The 23,897-nt window shown below is 39.0% G+C and overlaps 2 protein-coding genes across 4 annotated transcripts in view; one reads left to right on the top strand and one right to left on the bottom strand.

The window, feature by feature from the left end:
* The first annotated feature begins 1,701 nt into the window (after positions 1–1,701).
* Positions 1,702–23,668, top strand: hexb (hexosaminidase B (beta polypeptide)). Of its 3 annotated transcripts, none has more exons than XM_053618043.1 (14): positions 1,716–2,081; positions 2,882–3,030; positions 5,400–5,465; positions 6,580–6,626; positions 6,736–6,846; positions 9,036–9,137; positions 10,497–10,629; positions 11,896–12,076; positions 12,415–12,501; positions 12,582–12,654; positions 16,916–17,093; positions 22,019–22,109; positions 22,486–22,590; positions 23,220–23,668. In XM_053618043.1, the coding sequence occupies exons 1-14, from the start codon at positions 1,852–1,854 to the stop codon at positions 23,281–23,283; spliced, it is 1,617 nt and encodes a 538-aa protein (XP_053474018.1). In that variant the 5' UTR covers positions 1,716–1,851; the 3' UTR covers positions 23,284–23,668. The 3 variants fall into 3 exon arrangements, 2 of the variants coding, with proteins under 2 accessions (XP_053474018.1, XP_053474019.1); XM_053618044.1 differs by lacking the exon at positions 16,916–17,093 and adding an exon at positions 13,866–14,040 and having other exon boundaries at positions 1,751–2,081; XR_008385030.1 differs by lacking the exons at positions 22,486–22,590; positions 23,220–23,668 and adding an exon at positions 13,866–14,040 and having other exon boundaries at positions 1,702–2,081; positions 22,019–22,108.
* Positions 23,657–23,897, bottom strand: part of gfm2 (GTP dependent ribosome recycling factor mitochondrial 2) — a 28,094-nt gene continuing 27,853 nt past the window's right edge. The window contains exon 20 of the mRNA XM_053618042.1: positions 23,657–23,832. Within this exon, the coding sequence (XP_053474017.1) occupies positions 23,704–23,832 (129 nt within the window). The 3' untranslated portion in view covers positions 23,657–23,703. The remainder of the gene's footprint in view (positions 23,833–23,897) is intronic.

The raw sequence follows: 23,897 nt of genomic DNA, 5'->3' as shown, positions 1-23,897 counted from the left end.
GGGTTTGATGGAGCTGGCTGGGAGGCCCGAGAGTAGTGATTTGCTGTAGTCCAGTTTTAAGATAACACGTGCCTGGACTAGTAGTTGTGTAGCCTGTTCGGTGAGGTAGGGTCTGATGTTCTTGATGTTGTACAGGATGAACCTGCAGGACCGTGTAGTTTTTGAGATGTGGTCTGTAAAGGTCAAGCTGTCATCAAGAATCACCCCAAGGTTCCTGGCCGTCCTGGTTGGCTTGAGTGTGGTTGAGGCGAGATGTACAGTGAGGTTGTGGTTGATTACGGGACAGGCTGGGATGACGAGAAACTCAGATATTGCCAGGTTGAGCTTAAGGTGGTGTTCCCTAATCCAGACCGAGATGTCCGACAGGCAAGCAGAGATTCGTTCAGAGACGGATGGATCGTCAGGCTGGAAGGACACATAGAGCTGGGTGTCATCAGCATAGCAATGGTATGAGAAGTCATGAGACTCAATCACCTGCCCAGAGATGTAGTGTAGATAGAAAAGAGCAGTGGACCCAGAACTGACCACTGCGGAATGCCAGTTGTGAGTTGCTGAGTTTCAGAAATACCTCCCCTCCACAATACCTTGAAGGATCTGTCTGAGAGATAGGATTCCACCCAGCGCAGAACCGTTACGGTGATGCCCAGGCTTGAGAGAGTTGACAGGAGAAACCGTTCTCAAATGAAGCACAAATGAATTTGACAGTGAGCACACCAAAATGGATGCTATATCTCTGTAATGCTTTAGCATATTCAGACCAAACTTAGTATATGTCATGGTCATCATGACATGAGAGTACTGTACCTGCACCATTTCGGAACAGCGCCACCTAGTGTTCACAAGATATGGAAAAAGAACATTTTTGCTTATAACTTCTGAACGGTTTGTCATAAATTAATGAACATGCTAAAATGCTACATATCGAGTGGCTCCTCCCCCCTTTAAAAGGTTAAGGCATACTTGATTGTTAGTACCATGGATTTTTGTAATGATAATAATATAATCATATTCTAGAGTGTTTGATTGGACAGAAAATCTGATGAGAAGCTGAAATGCAGAATGAAGTCATCAAAATTGTTGATCTGTATTGGTGGTAGAGAGACTGTACATTTTGAATGCAAATATCTTCTAAATCTGACTTATGTCATTGTTTTGGAGTACACTAGCTTATAGATAACCTTAAGACTAACAGATTCATAATAAAAGCCACAAATCCTAAATTTTGATTGGATGGGGACTTATAAAAATATTTCCAGCACAGACAGGTATCAGGTGTGACATGTTAATAAACCCATACCCATACACACAGTTAAACCATGTTTTCACCTCGCAACATTTTACAATTTATAACCGCAAGATATACTTTTACAATGTTTGAAAGAAATCAAACGTTTTTCATCTTTCCAATCATGTTCTCACATGCAAAATTGAGATGCTTGTTTGAAATGCTACAAAATGTACACTAATGTCGTAAAATTACACACATGCGCCGCACAGAGCTGACAAAGCGTAATCAAAGTGTGCGCATGCGCAATTGAGGAAACCAGTTTTCCAAACGGGTTTTCTCAGCCACTTAATAAACTTTTTCTGAGGTCATTGCTTAAATAATTATTGTTTATCTCTTTTTTTGTGCATATTTTCCAGGTTATCTGTAGAATTAAACGGAATTTTGTTGTCCTCTCTAAGATGGCGGCGCCGTTATCCCAACGAGACATATCCCTTTTCCTGTTCATGTAGTACCAAGTATTCTGATTGGTTGAGCTGTTTAGGGGCGGTACCAAGCAGTTTGCTATACAGTCCTCTGGACGCGTACAAGAAGTCATATGATTGAGCAGGAACTCATTGAGCAATATGCGTGCGCTAACGCTGTTATTAACGATTACCGTTTGTAATGGTTGGCTGTTTGATCATTTTGGAGAGAGATATCGGGAGACTGATGATGTCTCGCTTTGGCCGCTGCCACAGAAATATCAGACGACCCCGACTGCATTCAAACTCAGCGCTTCGAGTTTTCAAATCGTTCACGCTAAAGATTCGTCCGCGGGACCGAGCTGCAGCCTGCTCCAAAATGCCTTCCGCAGGTAACCTTAAACTGATTTATTTGTTTATATACTCAGAATTTGCTGTTTTTTTTCTGTTGTTTCCCGAGTCAAAAATCCCTCCAAAAAAAACAACACAAAAAACCGGTCTTTCTGTCAAACAGGAAGTACATTTTAGTAAGTTTTATTTGTCATAATTCTGCTAAAATTTCATTCAGTTTTATTTATGTAGTGCGTTTAACAATGGACATTGTAACAAGGCAGCTTTACAGAAATCCGGAAATACTGTAGATATAGACATAGATTTATGCCTAATGAGGAAGGCAGAGATGATGGTGGAAAGGAAAAAATTCCCTGAGATGACATGGGGAAGAAACCTCCCTGCTGTGGAAAAAATAGAAACCATCACAGAAATTCTAATGGTTTCCACTACAAATACCATTATTAACCATTAGCTAGCCATTACCGTTATTGATTCTTAATGGTATCCGCTCGACATAACATGCCTCCAATAGAAGGCAACAAATTACCAACAGGGACCATTACAGTTTCCATTAAAACCATCATTAAACGTTCTCATTCTAACCATTAATATCATCACTTTTGAGTTTAGTTCCTCATGTCATGTTGGGGACTGTGTCTGTTGTTAAAAGCACTATCCAAGTAAAATTGAAATGGAATGTCTGCACATAACTAATCTGGTTTCTGTATAATGCTATTGAATAGGAATGGTGGCATCTATGTGCCTAATTATACCTATTGTGATTGAGTCTTTTTAAAGTGTTTTAAAGTCTATATGGACCAGTAGCAGTCATGTGACATGTTCTGATTCTCTCTTTCAGATACTTCAGTTACGTGTTTGACTATGTGAAGAAACATGGAATGAACCAAGATAAAGGTTTGGACTCCGAGCTGTCTGAGCTTCAGGTGCAGATCACATCCACTGACCCGGAGTGTGATGGTTATCCGAGTCTAAAAACAGATGAATCCTGTGAGTTCCCTTTCTTCCTTCATGCCCTTCCACTTCTGTGGAAAAAAACACACACACACACAAAGTATGGATCATTGAGTAAGGGAGTTGCTTTCTTACAACGTCCAAAAAAAGTCCATGCATCTCATTCATGCAGATGTACATAGTGAATAAACAGAAGGGAGAATTGCAGTTTCAGTTAGGACTTGTAGTCGCAGTAATCCACTTCTCCTAATCCGAACATTAACTTGACCATAATCCAATACAAGACATCTGCTTAAGAGCTTTAACCATGTTCTAGGATGCTTCTTATAAAATCAAGTCACAGTTTTATCATCATACAGATCTGACATGTTGAAACTAGTCTAAAACTTGGTTTGTAGATTTTGTTGAAAGCTGTGTAAAAGGTTAGAACGGTGTTAATTGATGCTTGGAGTAAATACTACTACAGAGTACTAATATTAGGCCTACTTAAACTGAAACGAGCTCAGGTAGTAGGTTACTTTTTTTGCCCACAGGTCAGCACCATTTAACCTTGTATTTACCACAGTGTTGTTGAATTCTTCATTCTGTTTGGCCAGAACGTTTTGAACCATATTCTGTAACAGCAGCTCAGTGTTGATTTTATTTCAAGTCACATCTATAGTAATAACTTGCACTCGTATGGAGGATTTGCCACTTAAGCAAATAAAATTTGTTAAATAATTGATGTGGTGTTTTTTGTGAGGAGATGATTAACATTTTTGGAAGGAGATTGTAATGTCAGTGTCCTAGGTATAAGCTGTTCCTTTACTTTTTCTGACATGGGGAAAGTCTTCGAGACGACTGAGACTGGCAAGGCACCAAATGTTTATAGATGTTACAATGCGTGAGAGGTTCCACGAGATTAGTGAATAGTGCTGGTTAATATACAGTGGATATAAAAAGTCTACACACCCCTGTTAAAATGGCAGGTTTTAGTGATGTTAAGAAATCAAACCAATAAATTGTGTCAAACTTTTCTACTTTTATTGTGAAATTTTAACCTATTAATAAAAGTGAAAAGCCAATAAGAATAATTTTAGGGATGGAAAAAAAAATGAAAACTTCCAACACCCAGCTTGCATAAGTGTGCATACCCTTTTATAATTGGGAATGTAGCAGTGTTCAGAATCAACCAGTCACCTTCAAACTCATGTAAAATACTCATTAGTATACACGTCATCAATCAACTGGAAAAGCCATGGGCCACAAAGAGTTTACAAAGTAGCTACTTGATTTCATTGTTGAAAAATTAGGAGAGTGTTAAACATTTCCAAGGCATTGGATATACCATGGAACACTCTAAAGGCAATAATCAACAAGTGGAGATAAAATGGCATGTCGGTGACACTACTAAGAACAGGACGTCCCTCTAAAATTGATGAGAAGGTCAGGAGAAATGTGGTAAGGGAGGCAGCCAAGAGGCCTACCTCAACATTAAAAGAACTGCAGCAATTTCTGGGAAGTACTGGATGCTCCCTACAGGTCTCCTGAATTATTCATATATCTGGGCTATGGGGTAAGGTGGCAAGATGGAAGCCTTTTCTAACCAAAAAAAGAATACATCAAATCTCCCAAAACCATGTGGAATAATGTGTTCTGGTCTTATGAGACCAAAGTTGAACTATTTGCTATAATACCAAAAGATATGTTTGGCACAAAAAACAGCACATCATTAAAAGAACACCATACCCGTGGGGAAGCATGGTGGTGGCAGCATCATGATTTGGGTCTGTTTTTCATCATCTGGAACTGGGGCTTTAATCAGGGTGGAGGGAATAATGAATAGTTCCAAATATCAGTCAGTTTGGTTGCAAAACCTTAAGGCCTCTGCTGAAACACTTGAGATGAAGAGGAATTTCATCTTTCAGCATGACAATGACCCAAGGCAAACAAACAAAGGAATGGCTTCACCAAAACAAGTTCCAGATTTTGGAATTGCCGAGCCAGAGTCCAGACCTAAATCCAATCAAAAATTTATGGGGTGACCTAAAGAGGGCTGTGCACAGGAGATGCCCAGGCAGTTTGACAGAGTTAGGATGCTTTTGCAAAGTAGAATGGCAAAATATTGCCAAACTGATTGAATCTTACCAAAAAAGATTGAATGCTGTGATAAATGTACAATAAACTTTAAAAAAAATTTTTCATTTTTTCCCCTAAAATGATTATTGTTCTTCACTTTAATCAATAGCTTAAAATTTTACAGTAAAGGTAGAAAAGTTTCTGACATGATTTATCTTGGTTTAATTTTTTTTCCATCACAAAAACCTGCTATTTTAACAGGGGTGTGTAGACTTTTTATATCCATTATAAGTGGAGTTTTACACTTATTTAATTATATTTTTTAATGTCATTTCCTCTTTACTTAGATCAGCTTTTGGTGGACCAACCTGCAGCTGTTCTTAAGGCCGCAAATGTATGGGGCGCATTGAGAGGTAAGCTGATCTCAGTCCCAGGTACTTTTTTGTTGATTAAATCTTACTGTCATTTCTGAGGTTAATCCTTTCTCACAGTATGCTGGCGTTCTACTTATCGGACATTTTCAGTCAGTATAAACAAAAATTATTTTATCGCCACAAGTCTGGACACTGTTGGGTTACTGTGTGTAGAGCATCATGACTCCATGTTTAGATGCTGATGAACAGGGCGATGGTAAACGGGTGTTTGCAGGAGGGGTGAGCAAGCCATTCTGGGCAAACAATTCACACCTCCACAGTAAAAATAGATGGGTACCTTTTAATAAAGTCATCAGAAATTAATTGAAAAGTCATGACTGAAGTCTTATGAGCGCACGGTGGTTTAGTGGTTACCACGTTCGCCTCACACCTCCAGGGTCGGGGGTTCGATTCCCACCGTGGCCCTGTGTGTGCGGAGTTTGAAACCCCGTGCTGTGGGGGTTTCCTCTGGGTACTCCGGTTTCCTCCCACAGTCCAAAGACATGCATGGTAGGCTGATTGGCATGTCTAAAGTGTCCGTAGTGTATGAATGGGTGTGTGAATGTGTATGTGTTTGTGCCCTGCAATGGATTGGCACCCTGTCCAGGGTGTACCCTGCCTTGTGCTCGATGCTCCCTGCCATAGGCTCCAGGTTCCCCATGACCCTGAAAAGGATAAGCGGTATAGAAGATGGATGGATGGATGGACTGAAGTCTTTGATTATATGTCAGTATCCTAAAAGAACACTTGGGATTACTAGGAACCTCAGATATTTTATTGCAAAAATTTAATAAAACAGATAAAAAGTTATCATACTAGCAAACATAATACCTATTAGTTCTTTTTAAGTTTTATAATGTAGTCTTTATTAAAAACTTAATTTCATCTATTGAGTATGCATACATGTGGCAAAATATTTTACCACGATTTGCATACATTGTACTTGGTTTCCTATTAAGATTTACAGATTTCTCCTCCCCTCACTCAGATAATGTGATCTCTGTGTGATACAAGCGTACCTTAAAAGCCATAGACTGTTTATTTTGTAATGTTACATTTTCTTACGCACATCATCTTTGACTTGTTTTTTTTTTTTTTTAACATTTTTTTTAAGGACTTGAGACCTTCAGCCAGCTGGTGTATGAAGATAATTATGGAGCTGTGAGTTCATTCTACATGCAGTTGATTGCATTGATCCTGGTAGTTATTTCAATGACGATAAATTGAAAATGGTAAACGATTGTGTGTATTTGGCATCTCTTTGCACCAGATTACTATCAACAAGACAGACGTATCTGACTTTCCTCGCTTCGCTCATCGAGGCATCCTGCTGGACTCATCTCGTCACTTCCTGCCACTCAAAGTCATTTTGGCCAATTTGGTAAGCCGAATCTATTTACCTCTAGTGATGAGTGTGGGCATTTATTAATTGTGTAAGTAGTACACATTGCACCACTCCTTTGTTATTTTCCTATAACAGCATGCCTGCCATGGTCAATCCTTCCTGCAGATATAAGCAGTGTATATGGGATACTTGTGGCCATCAGGATTTTAAATAATTGTGCTCAGCATAATGTGACTCTGTAATTATATAGTTAAAGTATATAGCTAGAAATCCAACGATCATCAAGACTTGTTGTTCTGGTTTTCTTACAGTTAGGGTAGGGTAATTGCAGGATTGAGGAGATTCAGTAGGTGGGGGAAATTGGCATTAAATAGGCGTAGACCAAAGGTATGTAAGACAGGGCAGCTGTGCAGAACAAGGGCAGAGAAATGTGCTTCAATCACAATACCGTATCCCACAGCGCCTTCAGGATGTTTCTCATTGCAACAACATGACACAAAAAGGCTGTATTGAGTTGTTTCAGTGACGGAAGTGCTAAAATAAAGCCTCATTTAATTTTTTTATATTTAGGTTTTTATTTAATTTAAGCCTATAAAATTATATATACTTTATTTATTTATTATATTGTACTATACTATATAGTGATATAAATTTCACTCCCCAATAAAGTGAAAAACAAACTTTTTTTTTTTTTTTTTTAGGGAAAAAAGGAAAAATAAATTTACAATAACTTAGTTGCATAAGTGTGCATACCCGTAAGCTAATACTTTGTTGAAGCACCTTTTGATTTTATTACACCACTCAGTCTTTTTGGGTAAGAGTCTATCAGTGTCTATCGGGTTGCAAGGAGGAAAAACACTGCTCTCCAAAAAGAACATTGCTGCCCATCTGCAGTTTTCTCAAGATCTCGTGGACAAGCCAGAAGGCTAATGGGGGAAAAAAACATTTTGTGGATGGATAACACCAAAATACAACTATAGTATTAATTAAAAAGTATTAAATTTGAAGTGCTGATACCTGCATTATTTTGGTCAGGATACCTGCTTTCTTCCTTGTGACGTATTCATATGCATTCTGCTAATGAATTGAACTCACTTAAAGATAAATAAGTAAATTTCTCCAGTATTTATAGACTGGAAAGTTCTTCCGTCACAGCACTCATGAGTTCATTCTGTATTACTAAGCTAATCAGTGCATAATGCTAGTTGGTATGAGCAGCTATATTTACAATTAACACTGCCTAGTGAGCAGTGGTGCTATTTTGGTCTCTTTCCATCGATGGATTGGGTACAGAAGGGCTAGTCACTAATCATTCACCTACAAGTTGCAATTATATAATAGATTTATTGGGTAAACTGGTTCTGGTGCTTTTTTCCCCTCTCCATGGAGTGTATTATCTACTCTCACTTTGAAAAAACAACTCAATGAAGTAGTGATACTTCTTGTCTAGAAAATCACATGTCTACCATTTATGGTTCTCATGACTAAGTACAAAATGCACATCACAAGATCTTTCATCATAAATAAAACAGACAAATGTTTTAACTAAGCAAGATGTCAGGATTGGTTTCATTCTGCAGAGTCAGTGTTGTTGTTTGGATTTTGCTAGCTTTCAAACCAGCAAACAGCAAAGTTCAACTTGTCTTTTAAAGGATGTGTTAAAGGTTGTGTTTTAGGATCTAAATCTACATCCAGATTTTTATAAAGCAGCTTTGTGACACTAGCTATTATTTATGGTCCTGAGAAAGCTATGACAAAAGAGCAAAAGTCCCTCAAAGTAAAGGATTAAGTTAATATACAAAAACTATTTAAGAACAATGTACTATAATTCTTTCATGTTTTTATCTTTTCACAATGAAGACAGATAAATAGCAAGCAAGGTTCATTTTCTCTTCACTGCATAACGACCTATACGGGAGATTAAATTGCACATGAGTCAGGAACTGGACTCAAGTCCACCTATTTAGTAACTCCATGTTGGAAGATAATTACCCGTTTAAATTTTAAACTTGTAGATTTGACAGATAAATGATACAAACTGTTATGTTTGGAAACCTTCCTCGGGAGCAATACAACATATTTATGTATCAACTGAATTTTCAAGAGTTAGGTTCTGGTCAGAAACTGTAGCAATTTTGCACATGTTTGCAAATGCATGAGCTTTTATTTAAAAGTTTCTAACAAAATGCTTTGCATAACCAAATGTTCTCATACTGTCTTTGTAGGAAGCCATGGCGATGAACAAGTTTAACGTTTTCCACTGGCACATTGTGGACGATCACTCCTTCCCCTTCTTGAGTCGGACTTTCCCTGACCTCAGTCAAAGAGTGAGCTGTCTTATACAATCTTCTCAAAAAAGCTTTGTTTTTCTCTGCCTTTTTTTTTTTAAGTTTAATTTCTCTGTACTCATTTCTGATTTTTGAAATTGATTCATTCATTAAACCTTTTTTTTCTTGCACTGTAAGGTAAAGCATACAGACTATGTTCTAGTATGTTCTGAGAAACAGACACCCTTTTATTTCATTAGTTGGTAGACACCACAAGCGATGACCTATGGAGCAGATTCCTTGGCAAAAAAGCAATCACACCAGGCACAAAGTGTGAAATGCAATACACAGGCTGAAACAAAACCTTTCATTGCATTGCTGTTATGTCACATTGTCTTTGTTGCTTTTTTTTTAAATTAAATGCTGACTTTGTATCAGAAGTGAATGTAATTCCCCTTTGCATTGCTTTTCACTTTCAGCAGTATGTTGCAGTAGTGCCACGCTGAAATGCAGTCACAGCCCTAAGCTGTACTTGAGGGTGTGGTTGTAATTAGAGAAGAGGAGAAGAGCGGGAAGTGGTATTTTGCAGGATTTGCCACGATCTGTATCAAAGATCGCCGTTTATCAGCTCATTGTTTCTTCTACTGCATTGAATGCTTAATCAAGAGTTTTAGAATTATTACTACAACATAAGTGTTAATATGACTTAAAAACTACTGGGTGCTTACAGATTCCATAGTCATGTTATCAAATTTCAATGAAGGTTTTGCTTCAAAAAACACAAGTGTATTCAACTTTTATTGCAGCACAGTCTGCCTGTGATCATTAAGTCATCTCTTAATTACTTATTATCTTTAGAAAAGCAGGTTCAGCAAGACCGTTGTAAATTATGGGCTGGGACACATTAGATCATTTGAAGAATCATTGCTTTCTGAGGTTTTACAACAATAGATTCATGATTATTGTCTTCTGTAATTTGGTTACTTCAGTAGAGAAAATTGGATCAAATCTGCACTAGGCAAAGTTAATTAGTCCACCATTCTTTATACGTACATAACAAAAGCTACGCTGTAATTTCTAGAACTGATATACTAATAATGTAGCATATTATTAGTTTGTTTCCAAATTCAAAAAAATATTTGCTCCTCTTATTCTTTACGGCTGCTGTTTTGGAAGTAGCGGGTAGGTGAAAATATATTATAAAACAATGTTACAGATTTTCTAGGAACATTAGTTTCAGTAGCCACCCTGGTCTGGTGTTCTCTTCCTTTGTAGGCTCAAAGTCATATTTCTCTATCAGTGCACTTATTTCAAGTGGGCTGTATCCTGTCAATATCATTTCATAGTCTAGTTCTCTTTATTCTAGCTGCAATTAGGATCATGTGTACTACTTGTATGTTATGTTTTGTGTTACCAAAGGGAGCCTATCACCCTTACACACACGTGTACACACCGGCTGATGTGAAAATGGTGATTGAGTTTGCTCGTATGCGAGGCATTCGAGTCATTGCCGAGTTCGACACTCCAGGCCACACCCAGTCATGGGGAAAAGGTTAGTGAAAAGTCATATGGGATATACTGCATGTGTACTATTCTTTTATATTTTATAAATGTGTGCTTTGTATGTTTTGCTGTCTGTGCATGTTCTGCCTAAGGTGAAACAATGGTAAAGGGATTTTAGTTTAGTTTTAGGAAGTGGTTTAGCTTGGTCACATGGTCTAGTTCTCAAATAATACTCTTCTCATGTCACTTGCTTACATGCTTACAGTTCCCTCTGAAAGTATTGGATCAGCAAGGCTAATTCAATTGTTTTTGCTGTAGACTGAAGACACTTGGGTTTGAGATCAAAAGAAGAATGAGAAGAGTTTAGACTTTCAGCTTTTGTTTCCTGATATTTATATGTAGATGTGTTAACGACGTAGACCATAGCACATTTTGTATCTGACCTCCCAATTTTTAGGTAAGAAAAAATATTGGAACATGTGACTGACAGGTCTTTCTTATTATCTGGGTGTGTCCTATTAGATTGATTGATTAAACAATAAATAGCTCCGAACCTCTACTCTTGAGTTTAGCCTTCAGTTTCACCTGGGAAAACTGCATTTTTTGTTAAAAAGGGTAAACCAACCTGAAGATCAGGGAGCTGTCCATGGGAGAAAAGCAAGCCATTTTGATGCTGAGAAAAGATGGGAAAAATCTATCAGAGGCATTGCACAAACATTGGGAATGGCCAATACAACAATTTGTAATGTCTTCAAAAAGAAAGAAACTACACTGAGCAACAGACACTGAATGGGTCGGCCAAGTAAAACAGCAGCTGATGACGATGACGACAACAACAGCAAAACCCCAAAACAACAGTCAGGATATAAAAGCTGAAATCCTATACTCTTGTCTCATGTACATCTTTTTATCTCAATGCAATATGTCTTTGGTGTACAGCACAAACAAATGAATAGTTTTGGGGGGACTGTGCAATTGCAAATGTGACTTGCAATGAATGGAAATTTTGGAATCTATATAGCACGCTTGGTTAGCCTACAGCAGAAATCCAATAAAGGTTGACTTTAGAATAAAAAATATAAATAAAACTATTAGCAACATATTTGGAAAATGTTTCCCAAATGCTTCCAGTGTAATTGCTGATAATGAAATGTGTGTACACACATTAGCATTTTGTCATTCAATTAAAATTTAATACAGATTTATGAAACAAGATGCATATTTTAGGGATGCATGAAATTTGAAATGAGTGACTTGTGCAGGCAACAATTCTACTAGAAATTAATGGCCTTGGTGTCTCTTCAACTTTGTGTAGGTCAGGCTGGTCTTTTGACCTCATGCTACTCGGGCAGCACTCCTTCAGGTACCTTTGGTCCTGTGAACCCCATCCTCAACTCCACATACGACTTCATGGCCCGCTTTTTCAATGAAATCAGCACTGTTTTCCCTGACGCCTACATCCACCTTGGGGGAGATGAGGTCGATTTCTCCTGCTGGTGAGAGGAGATTTTTTTTCTTCACTAACTTGGACGTACTGCAACAAATATAGCACATGAAAGTTATAATCGAGGTGGAAAAGATGACCCTTCAGTAGAATTTGGCTGTGATAGCACGGCAATGCCATTGTGTTGTACTCTCTTTTAAATGTCTCTTTTGCCCTGACTTTTCAAACTAAATTGCTTAATTTTTGGTGAAACATTTGGGTGAAAACATACTTAAAGTCAATTTTGAGTGCTGAGACACTGTAACCCTTGGTTTTTGTTCCTACAACCAAAGCAGGGCGTATAGTTAAGTTGTAAAAATGTCTGAAGTGAGTGTTCCTCCCCCCCCTTAGGAGGTCAAACCCTGACATTCAGAAATTTATGGAGCAGCAAGGCTTTGGCCAAGACTACAGCAAACTGGAGTCCTACTATATTCAAAGGTAGGAGATCTTCTCTTCATGAAAATTGTGTAAAACCTTCAAACTAATGTCATTAATGTATGACTCGAATCTAACTTCAGGCTCCTTGACATTGTAAAAGCCACCAATAAGGGCTACATGGTCTGGCAGGAGGTCTTTGACAATGGTGTTAAGGTAAGAGATGGTGTTTTTTTTTTATTGTAAAGAATTTTATATAATCAAGAAAAAACAACAAAATGCCAAGCTATAGATGTCGCTCCAAGCAAAATCACTGGGTGTCAACACTGTCACAGGTTTTTTTTTTTTTAGTATGTTGGAATATGCAAGGCAATGCCATTGATGCAAGGAATGGTGATGGTCATGGATGCCAAGATTAAAAGGACAATTTAAATAGGCAAATTTGACCATTTTATTTTTTTTATTGCTGTCATTTAATTTGACATTGGTTCCTCTTTCTGTCACAAGACTAGGTAGTCTTATTTAGGTCTTATTTGCAAGTAGTCATTGGACAGTTGAAAATCCTGATTGTGGAAAATGGAAATAAATATTCAGCAAAAAAAACTTGTAATATGCTTGGGACATTAAGTGATGGGTCTTTTGTAATTATCACACATTTTGTGGCTAAATCTGTTGGGCGTATAGTGCACTACATGGGTACAATTCTATAATGCTCTATTATTTATAGTGAATAGGAAGCCATTTGGTATTTGGCCTGATAAGGACGCTTCAAGCTTTTTAACAGGAACCATCTGTAATATCTGGTAAAATGGTCTTTTGCTGAATCCAGTATGTATTTTCATAAGCCAGTGCTCAAATGCACAATTGATCTCACTTTTTATCCATGATCCCACTTTCATCTGGTAAATAAAAGGAATATTTTGGCCAAAGATTAAATTTTACACAACTTCCTACCACGGTTCTCAATCAACCAAAGCATGCTGCACAAAGGTAGACTAGTAGCTTAAAGCTTCTCTTGTTGGCGAGCTTAGCAGTCATGCTTATGGACTATATTTAGAGTAATGGCCAAATTATGTAAATTTTTATTGTTTGCTGAACTATTTTCTTAACCTAGAATGACAAATGCAAATGATCTGTGATTTTTATTTGTGAGCGGGAAAAATATCAGCAAATCATCAAAATCATCACCTTAATCATCAGGGTAATTTTTTACTTTACTGAATTCTCATTAAAAAAAATAAAAAATAAAATAATGATTAAAAATAATGATTTTCCATTTTGAGCTTGCCAGCTGCATTGCTAACCCTTCTACCAAACTTGCATGGCATGCAGTGATCTGCATTTGTGCTTGCTCAACCAATAGGCCTTTTTTGTTTATTATTAGACTTGTTTTAGAAGCCATCCAATGAGTTGTGTGCTTGTTGCAGCTGAAAGCTGACACAGTGGTGGAGGTTTGGATAAACAACAAGTTGGATCAGGAGCTTCTGAATGTGACTGGGGCAGGTTTCAACACCATTCTGTCTGCCCCCTGGTACCTGGACTACATTAGTTATGGACAGGATTGGCAGAAGTACTACAAGGTCGAGCCGCTCAGTTTCGATGGTCAGTTTTTAAAAATATTTTTTTATTGTAGATATCTACTCTTATAGTATGTCTGATTCACATTGATATTTGTGATTAGTTTTATTTATGATTAACCAGTAGTTGAGTTCTCAGGGTCAGTAATAGCTATAGTACAAAATGTGGATTGTCTGTAACTCACCAGAACTGCCGAGATTAGCCTATGCTTCATTCCCATGCTTCAGGTTTAGTGATTCAACCCCAGAATATTTATTCTGCTTCATCTTTTTCCTTTTCTAAACTGTTTAGCTACACCTTAGTGGTTTCAGTTCGACAGTAATTTTTTTTTTTTCTATTAATATTCCCTTTTTTTCTAACATTAATTTACCCCCCCATTTGTTTGTCTTGAATTTTTTTAAACTTTGGCTTTGCAGTTGGTTTGACAATGGTTTGTCATCAGGCTGGTGTGCTTGACCAATTATTCCTACTTGTCTTGAAGAAATTAAGCACTGAACGCTGATCACTCAGTGCCTGTTTTTAGCATAAGAACAGTTATCTAATCACCCCTTCTAACTGCCTGGGATGGTGTGAAACACCAGGATACCACTATGTGTGATCTGTGTGCCACATAGTATTTTTTTTGCAAATACTGTGTAATACATCACTGCCATCATACTTGGGCATATATCACGACATCAACAATTTGGAGCCATCCGCTTAAAAGCTAATGACCAAGGATGAAGCTACTGGTACCCGGTCTTACAAAGCTGGGGATAGCCTCCTCTTTTTCCTTTCTACCTTGGGAAGTGTACATACTTTGTAAGCCACATTAGCCTTGAATTGGGTTTCCCCTTGTTAGTGCTGTTGACCTGTATTTAGTTGGTGATTTGCTGTTCTTCTTTACAGGCTCTGACATTACCAGTAGTTTCTTGCTTTGGAGTTCGTATTCCGTCTACACAATGCAATCCCCCCCCCCTTGAAGTGATTGCATCATGCAGTTCGTGCAGATTTTACAGGTGCACTTTCATGCTGCGAATTTGCCATTCTACCACATCCTAAAGGTGTTCCATTGCATTCAGATCCAGTGAAGGCCACTGAAGAACGCTGGATGTTTTTTTTTTTTTTCCCAGGAGATCAGCAGTTATAGAAATGCTCCAACCAGCCTTTCTGGCACCAATAATCATGCCATGGTCAAAATCACTGAAATCAACTGAGATCAGAGAGTTCAGAGCTGAAATATTACAAAATTTAATTCCCTAACATGCATATTGGGTCAAAATTTAGTGTAGGTCATTTGACCCCTTTTTTTTTGGGGGGGGGGGGCGCTGAACTGTAGCTGTTTCTCATGCATGCAACTAACTTTTATGCCTTAGAATAGCAACACAATACATTCACCCTAGTCAGCGTTAATCATTCACTTGTTGCACGTGGCCAGCATGTGGTTTTGGCAATATGGCAGTGTTGATGACCCTTTTTACATTTTGTACACATTCACAAACTGTGTGGCTATACAGTTATCATAACTGTACTTGATACACTGTTTTATTGATAAATATATAAGAAATGAAAATTTACAGTATAGAACATCTTTCTACTGTAGAATCTGCATCTGCAGTTAAAATTGGTGGGTTTTTGTTTTGTTATAGGACTTGATTAGGGATGCACCGAAATGAAAATTCTTGGCCGAAGCCGAAAACGAATATGATGAAAAACTTGGCCGAAGGCCGAACACGTTTTTTTTGCGTTTTTTCCCATTTATTTTACCATTTTTTTTCACCATTGCATAAATTAAATAGTCAGAATGTGCTTTTTACTATTTTGTCTTGCTTTTCAAAGAAAATAATCAATTACAAAAACTACAATTTCAAAATATTTATTTAACACTGAACATTTTTTTGTTTTCATGCCAGCAGGCATAGGCTACCAACAAGGCACAATATAACTTTAAATAAATGAGTAAAATAAAAATATTTGTATGTGCTCATCTTTGAGCCCCCCTTGAATAGCCTATGTTAGGCCTATAACTGACTGCTGAAAGAATGGAACACTCTGTAGCCTACAACAAAAAAGTACATTGACTATTGAAAAAAATGGTTCTTTTTGGTTCTATACGGCTGATTATATTGGGGATATATACCGCTCGCCTCCCTGTACACCTCGCGGAGTATTATAGTAGATATAGTATAGTTAGATATGTTGTTAATGTTATGTTCCCTTAAATAAATACGTCTTTACCTGCTTCCGTACTCTACTCCCTTACGTCTCGCGACGTGACAGAATACTCCGGAACAGAAACAAAACAAATGCATGTGTCCAGAGTAAACAATGTCACGGTTGTCAACATCCGAAGAGCATGTGCTCGTGCACGTAGCTCGTGCATGCGCGCGCCCCCTCATCGCTCCGAGCGCGCTGCCAGAAGTGGAGGTCGTGAAATTCGTGCATCTCACTCTGGTTGCTGGCTATTTGGTCGCGTCATCAAACATGTCATTGTTCGGTCAAATTTATTCGGCCTTTTCACTTATACGGCCGAACACCGGAAGTGCTTTTTTTTTTGTTTGTTTTTTTTGCTATTTTCGGCCGAATAATTTCGGTTGCCGAACATTCGGTGCATCCCTAGACTTGATAATGCTATACTTTTCACTTGGGTGTTAACACCATCTTGGTATAAATATTACTTGAAGTGTGAGGCTAATAACAGAAAATTGTGGCATTTGTGTGTGAAGTTGAAGGACAATTAATTTGAGTAATTCAGTTAACTGAATTAGATTTTATCCCACATATGTAAAACAAAACAAGCAATATCCTCCTTTTGCCCATATTTATGGTTGTACTCTAAACATTATCCCAGTGCTTTTGCTTGGACCAAGATGATGCATGCTTTTTGCAAACGCGATTGTGACAGTGTGTTTCTGCATAGCTGAAAGCAGACACACAGATCCACGTGTGGAAGGAGAAGCCGGACTACAACAGTGAGATGGCCCACATAACCGCAGCTGGGTTTCATGCCCTACTTTCTTCTCCCTGGTACCTAAACCGCATCAGCTATGGCCAAGACTGGCAAGGAGTTTACAAGGCTGACCCTCAGAGTTTCAATGGTGTGTGAGTGAGTGGGGATAAAACAGAAGAGAATTTAATGGATTAGTTCAGCCATAGGTTACATCCTAGTAGGTTAGGGCTATATAATATGGGAAAATGCTTTGATAGCATGGAAAATATTGTCACTATAATGCAGTCTGGCTTGTGATTCATCAAACTGGGGATAGTGACATAGAAACAATTATTTGTCTCATATACAATACAGTACGATTAATTCTTTTCTTTGCATATCCCAGCTTTGGGAGCTGGAGTCAGAGTGTATAGTCAGCCATAATATGACTACCCCTGAAGCAGATTGGGTTGTCAAATTGGGCATTTCCAGTGAGGGGGCTTGAACTCCCGACTGTCTGGTCAGTAACCCGCAGCCTTTAACCGCTGAGCCACCACTGTTCAGACCATTTCAAGGACGTAAACGATAACCAGAGTTACAGTGCTACTGCGCATATCTGTCCTGAAGCATTTCTGGTGGTGCAATTTTTAAAACTCAGACCTGTCAAAACAAATTATTAGGTTATTAGTGTACAGTTTGTATTATTTGTTAAATATAATTTTTATTGTATTGTTATTTGTATGATAATGTTAATTCACAATGTTAACATACTACTGTTATTAAAACTGCTGTTTACAGTTATCTTTTGTAAACTAATGCAGTTAGCTAATGTTACACAATACAAAATTATTGTAAAGTGTTATCGCATCCGTTAGCTGACTAGAGGGCTAGATAACTAACGTGAACTGCTACTTTCTTAATTATAACCCACAGAACATTTAGAAATGAAACTGGAATACAAATGATGGTTACGTATGTAATCGTGGTTCTATGAATTTCAGATGACCGCCAGAGGCGGTGCTTTAAGCACCTGGATGTCCATCACGTGTACGTGCAGGTCGAGTGTTTGTACCAACAAAGTCACCTCTGACCTGGATGACGTATGCCTTTTGCCACTAAAGGCGCATTCACCCCGGAAGTGACCTCTTGGCAATCTTTTCGCGAATCTTCCAAGTGACTGCTAAGCTCTGGCGGTCATCCGAAATTCATAGAACCACTGTTACATACGTAACCATCATTCTATTTCATTTCTACTGACCGCCAAAAGCGGTGCTTTAAGCACCTGGATGAGTAATACCAACAAGGTCACAAGGAAGTTCTATGTGCCCTTTAACAAAGGCTGTGAAGCCAGAGGAAAAATTGCTGTAGCCACTGGGTTGTGCGAGACCACATTCACCCTATAAAATCTTGCAAATGTGCAGATTGATGCCCATGATGCGGCTGTACAAATATCTGGAAGAGGGACTCCTCGTAGGGCTTCCCATGAAGTAGACACACTACTGGTTGAATGACTTCGAACGTGAGAAAGGATCCGGAGACCACTGCCCTTATCGGCATAAGTGATGGCATCTACAATCCATTTTGACAGACGCTGCTTGGACAAAGCATGACCTCGCCTATGCTCTGTATGACAGACACACAGTGAATCTGACTGCCGGAATTCAGCAGTCGTTTGAATATAACACTTTAGTGCTCGCATTGGGCACAACAGAGTCGCACTCGACCCCTGCTCATCCTCCTGAGCTGGGGGCTCAAAAGCTGACAGATTGAGGGGCTGGTTTGTATAAGACGAAGAAAAGGTCTTTGGGAGAAATGAAGGGTTCAGCCATAAAGTTACCCGTGTTCCCAGAACTCCAGTGTAGGCACTCTCAGCTTACTGGTGAGGCGTGCAACTCACCTACTTGTCTAGCCGATGCCATGGCTAAAAGGAAAGCTGTTTTCATAGACAGCTACCTCAATTGTGACCTCTCTAGGGGTTCAAATGGAGGCTGACACAGTGCCTCTAATACGAGATATACGTTCCAAGAGGATACTGGGTTTCGTCGAGGAGGTCTCACTCGTTGCGCACCTTTTTAAGAAAATGGGTCACAAGGGTGTGGGACCCAATTGTCACACCCTCTACTCTATTATGCATGGCTGAGATGGCAGCTATATATACCTTGATGGTCGAGGCTGCCAGGCCTCCATCAAGACTGGACTGGATAAAGCTGAGGATTACCGGTATGGAACAGAGTATTGGTTCATGATTTTGTGCTTGGCACCACTCAGAAAAAAGCTTCCATCTGTTAGTGTACAATGCATTGGTGGAAGGTACACAGGAGTTGTGGATGGTGTGTACAACTGCTGGATTACACAGCCTTAATAATGGCTCTGGCCCTTCAGAGGCCAGACTCAAAGTTGCAGCCGGAATGGGTTTGGGTGCCAGATTCGACCCTCCAGCTGTGAGAGGAGATCCCTCCTTACAGGGAGGCACCAAGGCTCCCTGTACAGTAATCTGTGTAATATTGGGAACCACATCCTCTCTGGCCATTTGGGGGCTACTAGTCACACCTTGTGATTGCTCCCGAGGATCCTGTTTAGGGTGGGCAGTATCCATGGTAGTGGAGGGAAAGCATACAGTAGTCGATTTGGCCACACATGGGCCAGTGCATCTTGGCCCAAGGGGCATGCTGGTTCCCCCAGTGAAAACCAAAGGGGACAGTGTGTTGTTGCCAGAGAGGCGAAAAGTTCTGCTTTTGCCCTGCCATATCTGTGCCAGATCGCTTGCACTACTTCTGGGTAGGGATGTCACGAGAACCGATACTTCGGTACCAAGTCGGTACCAACATTCTTATAACATGACTGTACTTGTTTTTCTGCAGTAGTGTTAGTAATGAAAGTACCGAAAGTACCGAGGATGCGATTCTTCCGGACCTGATGGGGGCAGCAAATATGTGCAAGTGTTTTAGTTGGTCCACAAGTGGTGAAGAAGAGAAACACCTACAAGCACACGGGAAAAACTATAGTAGTTTAGCTTAGCTTAACAAGTTTAGCTCCGCCCCGACTCGTTGAGAGGAAAGCTAGTATCGGTTTCCGGTGTGCAACTGATGCTATTGTTCATTTCAAACAAAGCGAGGAAACACCTGGAATTTGGCGAAGCACCTGAAAGACGCTCCTATATTATTTGTTCGAGGCAGCTGCATTGTGGCTGTGAAACCAGCTAATGTTATGCTCCATGTAATGTTTGCGATAGCCAGTTATTTGTTAATGACGCTAACGCATTGCGATGTTATAAACACACGCATATATATATATATGTATATGTGTGTGTGTGTGTATGTATGTATGTATGTATGTATGTATATATTTATTTCTCAGTCTTCTCTTTTTTTTTGTACAGTGCGCTCATTTTCTGAATGTGACAGTCTTATGGGTTAAAAATTTACTTAAAATGGCTTACAGTACCTTTAAAAGGTAAAGAAATATATTTTGTTTTATTAGGACCATTTTGTTTGAGGTGTAAAGACTAGTCATGAGAAGTATATGTTCTTTTTAAGCAATGAAAACTAAGTTTTGCACTGAAAATGTCTGTTAACCAGGAAATCGAGCTTACAGATTTAATGGGTTAAAATAGTTTTTTTCTGCTCAGTACCCAGGCAATACATTGTACCATTCTTCGTACAGTAGGTCATGGCAATTCAAGATTTTGGTCAGGGAAAAGTCATGGAATTTCACTTTTGACTTTGAGTGGGAACCCTGAACCACGATACGTATAAACCAAAAACTACGGGAGGGGATTCTAACCCAACCTCAAGTATTTAACCAAACTGATCACGAACTGTAAACTGACGATTGCAGAATTAGAGTGTGCCCACTCCTAAACATTGTTGATAGCAGAGTTCACTTACCTCTTGCTGGATAGGGCGCTATCTGAAGTTAAATAAGTACAAAAAGGCTAGCCGCAGTAGCTCCAACCCTGCTTCGGGTTACAAGACTACCAGCGGTGCCTGCACTCCTGAAACCTGCTTACCAATGCGAGAAGATGACAAGAGGTCACTTCTGGGGTGAACGCGCCTTTAGCAAAAGGCATACGTCACCCAGGTCACAGGCGACTTTGTTGATGCAAGCACTTGACCTGCACGTACAAGTGATGGACATCCAGGTGTGAAAGCACAGTAGAAATGAAATAGAACCTGGCATTTTCACTACAAACGAATTAAAACGCTAGAGAACTCAATATGAAAACAATGACTGAGCCAAAGTGCTGGCTCAGATGATGCTGCAACATCCTTAAATAGTGCACGCAAAGAAAGACAAATAATTCTTTGGAAAAAATGTTTATTCACCAGAGATAGAATGTGTGCTACATATCCTAGAGTTGCTAGTCAGTATACAGCCTTCTTGATGCAGGTGGAATGGCATTGGAGACAGATGGAAATAGTCTCCACCATGCTGTAGTGTGGAAGATTTGTGGAAAATGGAAGTCTCTTCAACACTGTGCAGGAGATGCATGGAAGTCCCCCTTACACTATGTAAGGGTTGCAAACGTTTTATTCCCATGAGCATACTTTGGTCCCATTTTGTTATAATGGTTATTGATCGCACAGAACTTTAAGGCATGTGCTGTTTTACAACAAATTTATTTCTGACTGGCATCTGGCTTAGACTGACCTTGGTTCACTTTTCTTCTCAACTCTGTATCAAACCAGAGTGATCAAAGGATGATTTTCAGTCTCCATTACTGTTGTCCTATACCAGTGTAGATGATTGAGGGGGGGAGTTATTTATAATTATAGAATGTATATACCAGAACATGGCCCAATTTTCAGAAAACAGTCAGTCAGAGAACAATCCTCTTAATGTTGTTTTAAAAATAAATCCCTAATTTATTCAAAGTTATTCTGTATGGTTACAATATCATGAACTTTTGACACTCTTGAGGCCTGTAGAGTGAAGCAAGCTAGATCTCAAGTGTTCCAAGAGAGTGAATTCATAACACAGATGTACTTATAGGGTATCTGTTTTTTATATCATGTTTTAAATAAGAACTGTTTTTTTGTTTTTGTTTGTTTGTTTGTTTTGTAATTGGGTGATTTTCCTCTTTCAATTCTTCAGGCACAGCAGAGCAGAAGAAGCTTGTGATTGGAGGGGAGGCATGTCTCTGGGGAGAGTATGTGGATGCTACCAACCTCACCCCTCGCTTATGGTAAGACCAATTTGTATCAGAAACACGTTATAATCAAACTGTTGATGTATGCAGGTTGCAGTCCAGAGAAAAGACTTACCATAGCCTTTTAATTAAAATAAAACCCAGGAATGGTGAAATGGATGTGTTGGCTGGATGCTGAAAGATGCGTCCCGCTTGCTCAGGAGCATGTTTCTCCATTGGTTTCTAACTAGTTAGCTTAGCAACTTCCACTGCACGCTCAGCAGTAATGACTTTAAACTTAACATTCTTAATTTATGCTTTGTATGAGTGAAATATGAGTACATAACTTCTGACTTTGCAGTCTAAAAAGTGTTGGTAATTTTAAGTGTGTCCTTGGAAGAATTTGACACACACGTATGTTCGCTTCTCACAGGCCACGGGCCAGTGCAGTAGCTGAAAGGTTGTGGAGTGATGAAAATGTGAAAGATGTCAACAGTGCCTACACTCGTCTGGTGAAACATCGCTGCCGCATGCTCAGGTGAGTCTCAAACCTGAGACTGATTCAATCAAGACATATAAATCGAGCAGGCACGATTATATAGGGGTACGCAAAGTAATGGAAACAGATTAATATATTATTATTATTTATTTATTTTATTTTATTTTTTAAAGTAAGGGTCAAAAGCATTTAGGCAGAAAAGTTTCATTTTGGCGTAAACCCTGTATTCGTCAAAATTCAGCCACAGCAACATCCAATAAGTTTTCCCAGGTGGCTTTGTGATTTAGTTGTGATTTAGTCTGTGCTTTTTCCGTTGTATTTCCTGTACTTGGGGCCTCAAGAGTTTGATACAATTTTGGTCCAGTGACCTCTGTTTTCAAGCCCAAGAGCAGTCCCGGTCCCTGGTATTCCTGCACGGGGGGGGCGAATGTATAAACTTAGTCACTGGTGCAATTCTATACATAGCACTAATTCTTTCTTCCAAATGAGCCCAGAATCAGTCCTGGGTGCGGACTCAATTTTTGGAAACTTTAAGGACGTTTTCACACTTGGCGCAAATACTCAAGACCATATTCCTGCCCTGTTAAAATAAAAATAAAAAAAAACAATTCATTTTTGAAGCAAGTCATTGTTGTAATTTGTCTAAACTGTATCTTTTCCCCCCTCAGGAGAGGCATCCCTGCAGAGCCTCTGTTTGTGGGCTACTGTCCACATGAATACGACGGCCTGTGAGCTCCAAAAGACATTTCCGCAAATGGGAACATGCTGATCAGGAATATCCATTCAATCATTTTCTTTCTACATGCACTTAGACAATTTAACAGCTTTCATTGTTGACACTGTTAACATACCAGATGAATTATCACTTTTTTTCCTTGTTTTAATTTGGGGATTATATGCAAAAATTTTAATGGATCATATTCTGTGAAATAGGTTTTATGAAACTGAAGACTTGCCATATTGATTTGTAACTGCTGTGAAGAATTTTTGGTGTGAGACTTGAGAATTTAAGTGTTAAATATTTTAATGTGTACAATTTTATAATTGACTCAATGACATTCATGTGAAACAAGTATCTTCTGTAAAATTAATAAATAAAAGTGTTCATTAAGGAAAACGCATTTATAAATGTGCAAGAAAAGGAAAGGGATATCATGCCAGGCCGGCCATCTTGTTGAGCAATGCATTCTGGTCTTGAGGGTTCATGGGTTCATAGCGGGCCAGCTCAAGTGAGAAGGTGGCATTTCCTGAGGTCAAAGTGCGCAGCGCAGTGGAATATCCCTGGAAACACCATGCATATCAAGTTCATTTAATATCAGTATTCACATTTTCCCTTTTGAGAATTA

Source organism: Ictalurus furcatus, chromosome 28 (assembly GCF_023375685.1).
Source record: "Ictalurus furcatus strain D&B chromosome 28, Billie_1.0, whole genome shotgun sequence".
Lineage (NCBI taxonomy): Eukaryota > Metazoa > Chordata > Actinopteri > Siluriformes > Ictaluridae > Ictalurus > Ictalurus furcatus.
The sequence above is the reverse complement of the archived record's forward strand: the minus strand, read 5'-3'. Positions and strand labels throughout refer to the sequence as shown.

Excerpts from the sequence above, each read along its gene's own strand:
- hexb (XM_053618043.1), top strand. The coding sequence starts at position 1,852 with ATGCGTGCGCTAACGCTGTTATTAACGATTACCGTTTGTAATGGTTGG. Across the intron at positions 6,627-6,735 it reads ATGAAGATAATTATGGAGCT|ATTACTATCAACAAGACAGA; the intron begins GTGAGTTCATTC and ends TCTTTGCACCAG. Across the intron at positions 22,591-23,219 it reads CATCGCTGCCGCATGCTCAG|GAGAGGCATCCCTGCAGAGC; the intron begins GTGAGTCTCAAA and ends TTCCCCCCTCAG.